The sequence below is a fragment of the Arachis duranensis genome, chromosome 6, assembly GCF_000817695.3.
Source record: "Arachis duranensis cultivar V14167 chromosome 6, aradu.V14167.gnm2.J7QH, whole genome shotgun sequence".
In the NCBI taxonomy this organism is placed as follows: Eukaryota; Viridiplantae; Streptophyta; class Magnoliopsida; order Fabales; family Fabaceae; genus Arachis; species Arachis duranensis.
In genome coordinates, this window is record NC_029777.3 from 67,238,478 (window position 1) to 67,244,693 (window position 6,216).

The 6,216-nt window shown below is 32.3% G+C and overlaps 1 protein-coding gene across 1 annotated transcript; it reads left to right on the top strand.

The window, feature by feature from the left end:
- The first annotated feature begins 1,156 nt into the window (after positions 1–1,156).
- Positions 1,157–5,772, top strand: LOC107493959 (protein ABSCISIC ACID-INSENSITIVE 5). The gene is given in 6 exon segments (XM_052262759.1): positions 1,157–1,330; positions 3,040–3,914; positions 3,916–3,995; positions 4,911–4,982; positions 5,090–5,119; positions 5,295–5,772. Coding segments are annotated over 5 exon segments (1,137 nt in total). The 5' UTR covers positions 1,157–1,330; positions 3,040–3,058; the 3' UTR covers positions 5,394–5,772.
- The last annotated feature ends 444 nt before the right edge of the window (positions 5,773–6,216 follow it).

Below are 6,216 nucleotides of genomic sequence, written 5' to 3' on the forward strand. Positions count from 1 at the left end.
TATAAGATATTTTTATTTTTTTATAAAATTTTTATTTGAAAAAAATTATAAAATTATGAATATAATAATAATAAAAGAACATTTTTTAAAATTTAATTCACATTTAATTTAGGGTTGACTTTTAATGTACTTAACTGAGAGAAGATAATGAGAAAAAATAATTATAAAAAAATTAATTGTATTAATTAAATTCAAAGAATATTCACACTTTTTTATAAATATAAATATTATTAATCATCTATTTTTATATATTGTCTATAATATGTTGATTACTTAACATTACTCTAAAATTAATACTACAATAAAATAAAATAAAATAAAATAAGACTAATAAAAAAAGCGGAGAATACTATTAGGGAGCAATGATGGGAGGGGAGGAGAGCTAAACACGAAATTCCTAACTTAGATGAAACATGGAGAAGATAAACATAGGTTCAAATGCTGCGTGATATATATAGTAAAATAAAAGTAGAAGAATACCATGAAAAATGTTTATGCATGAGCCGGCAAAGGCAGAATAATGAAATGAACATGTCCATCCATATCTTTTCCATCTTATTTAGAGTATTTAGATAGTAAAATTGTATTATCCCAATTCATTTTACTTAAATGTTTATATAGATTCAAATACACTTTTAGTCTTTATTGATCCAATAATGTTTATTCATTTTTTTAAAAAAAAAAATCTGAAACAACATTATTTTTAAATAATAATAATAATAATAATAATAATAATAATAATATAAGTGGTAATATAATAAGTTATTGTTGTCCTTACAAAAATCTGCTGGTATAGCAAAGAAAAATTAAAAGGTACATGAATCAAGAGCAAGACCAGAGGGAGGGGTATTTTACCCTAAAATAAATAGAGTTTCCTTTTATGGCTTGTGATGGGATCAGATACCTAGCAATTATAAGTCTGCGTCCACAAGCAATTCATTTTTTATGTTTTAATTAATAATTAAAAAATAATGTAGTGATGGATACGTGTTGGACTGTAGAATAGGCTGCAGCAAAAGGAGGTTGTAGCAGCGACACCTGCCCTTAACGTGGCGGTTCCATGATTTTTCTGAGTATGTTTGCGCCAATTGACTCTTTTGTTCTTTTCTTTAATGCCTTTGTTTTGTTTTTGTGGGCCAAGCCTGAAATGGATCATATGGAAGCTGGTGCTGCTCACTAAATATTTCAGTCTTATTTGTTCCTTCTCTTCTATCCTTTGTTTTATATTTGTAGTCAGTTCTACTCACTACTCCTTAATCCTTATCATACTCAACACAAATAAACCTCTTTCTACATAAGCTAAGGGGTTTTTCGATCTATATACTTCCAGGTATCTACATAACTTTATGTATCATTCTCCATGCTTTGATGCGTGAAATATCCATCTAGATGTAGATTATTATTATTATTATTATTTTGTTTATTCTGTGTGACTAGGTCCCATTTTGGTTCCATCTTTTTATTTGATTATCTAATGGGCTTCTTATTTAATGGGATTTGACAAGACCTAATGTTAAAATATAATTGGTGTATATGTTAATTTAGGAAATGACTTTTATTTTGTTTATGATGAGAAATGTCACTTTTGTTTGTTTAATAATTATAATTCAATTTAGTATGTTAACTCATCCTCGATTAAGATTTAAGCCCTTTATTTACTTTATATGGCCGCCGGCAACTGTTTTACCAAATATGGAAATATTCTTTTCTTTTGACCCCAAACTCCATTCAATAGAAAATGTATATTTAAATGTTCTTTTAACGGGGTAGATCTTTCCTTCCCCTAGATTTAAGTTTCATTTTTCTAAAGCACGTGTGAAGTTTTTCTTTTTTTTTTTTTCTCTTTCTCTAGACATAATAATCACCACAAGGTATGTTAAACTAGCTTAAAACACGGGGAAGACACAATTTAACTTGTTTAATTGGATTTTATTTTAACAAAAAATTACTTACTTAAGCAAGGCTTTAGCCTAATAATTATAATGTTATTTGTTGTTCATCTTTTACATCATGTTCTTGGCTATCAAATCAAGAAAATATTTGTGGCTATACCAGAAGAATTGAGAGCTAACGGCGGAGCCAAGTTAAGGCCCCACATTTTAAACAAAAGAAAGTAGCATTTTTTTTTTTTTGGTGACTGAAAGAAAGTAGCATTTATTTTAATGTGATAGTTCCATGATATTCTATAGAATAGAATTGTAGAATACCGTTGAACTTTGATGTTTACTTCTTTATTAAAAAATAAAAAAATAAAAAATAAGAAACTGGCTTTTGTACGTGAAAATGTGAAATTCAGTGTGGAATCAAGAAGCGAGAGCATCTATCATTATCTAGTTTTGAATAATATTAAAATAAATGTAGAATAGCATTTTGTTGCACCCCAAATAGAAGAAAAACGAATTCATTCCAAGTCGGTTGCTAATAAAATATTATAGTAAATAAATTATATAAATTGAAAACTACATCTCTTCTTTTACCTTAAAAAGATTATTCTAGTATTAATTGGTTATGCTTAATTTCAAGCATCATAGCCAGGGAAAAAAAATTTACTAGCATCCATTACACTTTATTAATATGTTAGGTTACGTTTCTGAGATATAAAATTGTATTAATGTTCTGTTAATTTCTGTATTTTATTTATTTTTATTTTTTTCAAAATCAAATGGAATAACGGTAAAAAACATAACCTCATCACGATAAAAGATGATAATGATGGGGTATAATGTCAATAATGGAAGTATGTTCAACACTATAGTTACTTATGCATGAGAGAGAGAGAAGCCAAATGAGCGTTGTCTTGAAGGAGCAGTTCACACCTTCACAAGGTGACAACTTATATTTATCATTAATCTAAAAATATTTATTTTGAATTTTTCATCCATTATATAAATAAATTGAACTTTATTTAATAATAAAAATCCAAGAGTTAATTGGAATACTTTGGTTTCTAATTTATTCATAACTGATCACAACTGAAACGGTAACGGTAGTTAATCTAACTAATCTTGATCTGATGAGGCTTTGTTTGTTTTGTTGCAGGAGATAGAAGAATTCGAAAATGGTGGTAGCAGAGGCGGAGATGAACAACAACTCCCAGGGAGAAGTGCAATCGCCGGTAATCCAAGTGGGAGAGCAGCAAGCCGGGAAGAACAACCACCACCCATTCTCCTCCCTCGGGAGACAATCATCCATATATTCTCTGACCTTAGATGAGTTCCAGCACACACTGTGTGAGAGTGGCAAGAACTTCGGATCCATGAACATGGACGAGTTTCTTAGTAGCATATGGAATGCAGAAGAGAACCAAGCCATAGTAAACTCTTCTAACAACATCACCAATAATAACACACCACTAGGTGAAGCTTCTTCTGCAATGATGAGGGAACAGCAGCAGAGTCTCCATCGGCAAGGATCACTCACTATTCCTGCGCCTTTAAGCCGGAAAACCGTGGAGGAGGTTTGGTCTGAAATACATAATAAAGTGGAACAGACTCAGCAGCAACAGCAGCACCATCATCAGCAGAGCAAGAGCAGCAACAGCAATGGCGCCATGCATACAGAGATTACTTATCGCCAGCCAACCTTTGGGGAGATGACTTTGGAGGATTTCTTGGTCAAAGCAGGGGTAGTTCGGGAACAATGTGCAATGCCGGGGATACCACAACCACTAGCAGCTTCTCATCACCATCACCATCCTCATCATCAGCAGCAGCAGTATGGGGTGTATTCTGGTAACAACTCTGCAGCAATGGCTCCTTCTTCTTTTGTTGGAAGGACTATTATCGGTGGTGGTGCTGTGGTTGCGGCTGCTTCGCCGTACCAGGCAGAGCCTTCTGGATACCCTGGGAGTAGTGGCAAGAGGGATGGTGGCGGCGGAGCATACCCTACACCGGGTTCCGCCGGCGGGGTTTGCTGTCGAGAAGGTCGTCGAGCGACGGCAGCGGAGGATGATTAAGAACAGAGAATCTGCTGCTAGATCCAGAGCCAGAAAACAGGTGCTCTATTGCTCTTTTTCATTCATTCATTGATATTATTGTTTGTGGTGTCTACCAAACAAGACCTTGTTTCTCTACATCTCAAGTTTATGGTGTTAAATGTTGTTGCTTAATAATTTGATATAAACAGCTTGATTCATACCATGAGTGACATGTATGGTACCATGATCTCAAGAATATTGAATGAGTTAGAACAACAAAACTGCTTCTTAGTTCTTAAAGTCTTTTCAGATAATGCGTGTGTGAACTCAAGTTTCTGACCTCTAAGTTGCATTTCTAATATCTTCTAAGTAAGATGGAAGTGAAACCTATTTGTTAGCTTGAGTTACGTGAAACCTACAATAACTTTTCCTATACCCTTATCCAATAAAGGAGAAAGTTGACTTAGCTTATTATATAAATATTTTAGTGAATATTAACATCATTTTTCATGTATCCTGTTTAAGAGGTTGATGGAAAATATTTTCTTTGACAGCTTCACTAGTGAGTGAATGCATATAAAAAAACTTCAGTATTTCTGTTTTATTTATTGGAATATTTTAGTACTTACTTGGTAGTTATTATTATTACATCAACTTTATTGTTCGAAAATAGAAAAAGCAAAATAAATTGTCATTTTCATTCATTTTCTTATAAAAAGATTTCAAGTTCTTTCAAATTTTAATATCATATTAATTTATATTTTTTTATGTTCAAAATTGTCTGTACATAAAAAACGGATATTTGAAGAATTAAAATTTGACTAGATAGAAATTATTAAAAAAATTATTAGGTATATACTATGCATTTATATATAACTCATTTTTATCATGTATTTTGAATTTTATAAAAACAATAGTTATTTTATCTCGACTCCTTTATCATCGTAAAGATTACTTACTTTTGACGTTTTTTTTACCTGCTATGCTTTGGCAGGCGTACACAGTTGAATTAGAAGCAGAACTCAACCAACTGAGAGAAGAGAACGCCCAACTTAAACAGGCGCTGGTATGTACCATAGAAATTAACTTGTGATATGTTTCTTATTGTGTTTACGTGCTAACTAATAATTTCAGTTACTGATGAGTGATGATCATCATCATTTTGTTTTGTAGGCCGAGTTCGAGAAGAGAAGAAAGCAACAGGTAAGTGTCAACCAATGATACTATACAATTCTCAGTTTGAAGTTTTTGTCAAATTCCAGTTAGTCACCAACAAAATGACGTATTTTTCATGTTGACTTTGTTGAATTGGAAGAATCCTTTGTTTTAATAGAAGATAGGCCAAAACATCATGTAATAATGGGTTGTCCTGGTGCAGTGTTGTGAGGAGGAAATGAACGTTAGAGTTCAAACCAAAGCTCAGAAGGCAACAGAGAAATTGAGAGCATTGAGAAGGAACCAAAGTTGTCCTTTGTGAAAATTGTGCGACACAACTTCATGCCAGTGGTAGCAACCTAACCAGCATAACCTTGGATTCTAGAAGTGGGCATTGGATTTGGTCTTATTCCATCTTCTTGTTTGGTTGATCGACCACACAAATTTCCACCTGCTAAATTAAAGCAAGCAAGGAAACGAGAGATCAGAGTGGAACAGAAAAGAAGTGAAATTGTGATTTTGATTTGATATTTTAGCCAATGCAAGTTCACGAATGTATAATATAGCTCAAGGGGATTACTAAATCAAATGTATAATATAGCTGTTGTATTTTTTGTGTGCATCATTTCGCACTTGTTTTACTATAAAATCAATGACGTTTGATAAGGATATATATGATAACAATACCAGTATTCGAAGCATGACATTTTAAGCATAATTTATCATCATTTATTGCAATTTTTATGATGATCTAACTTGTCTATGGGTATTTAAAAATACACGAGTTGTCCATGAGCACTTTTGTAGCTCTACGTTTATGTTATGATGAGGAAAGTGAATATGCACACGTTTCTAATGTTATCATTATAGCACACTATTGTCAAATGTTTATTTCTAGGCTTGGCATTTTGATCAAAATGTAAGGTGAAATCTCGAGAAATTTAGTTATGGAAGACAAGGTAGAATTTTAGTTTTTTTCTGCACCGTATATATAGAGTGCTTAACAGATGCGATGTTACTCATTTACTTTACAAGCATTACTAATTGTGCATATCTAAATAAAAACTATAGAAACAGGTTCTGATGTATCCAATGGTAAGGCTAAAGATTAGAAACAGTTGAGCATGAGCTACTAACCTCAGAAA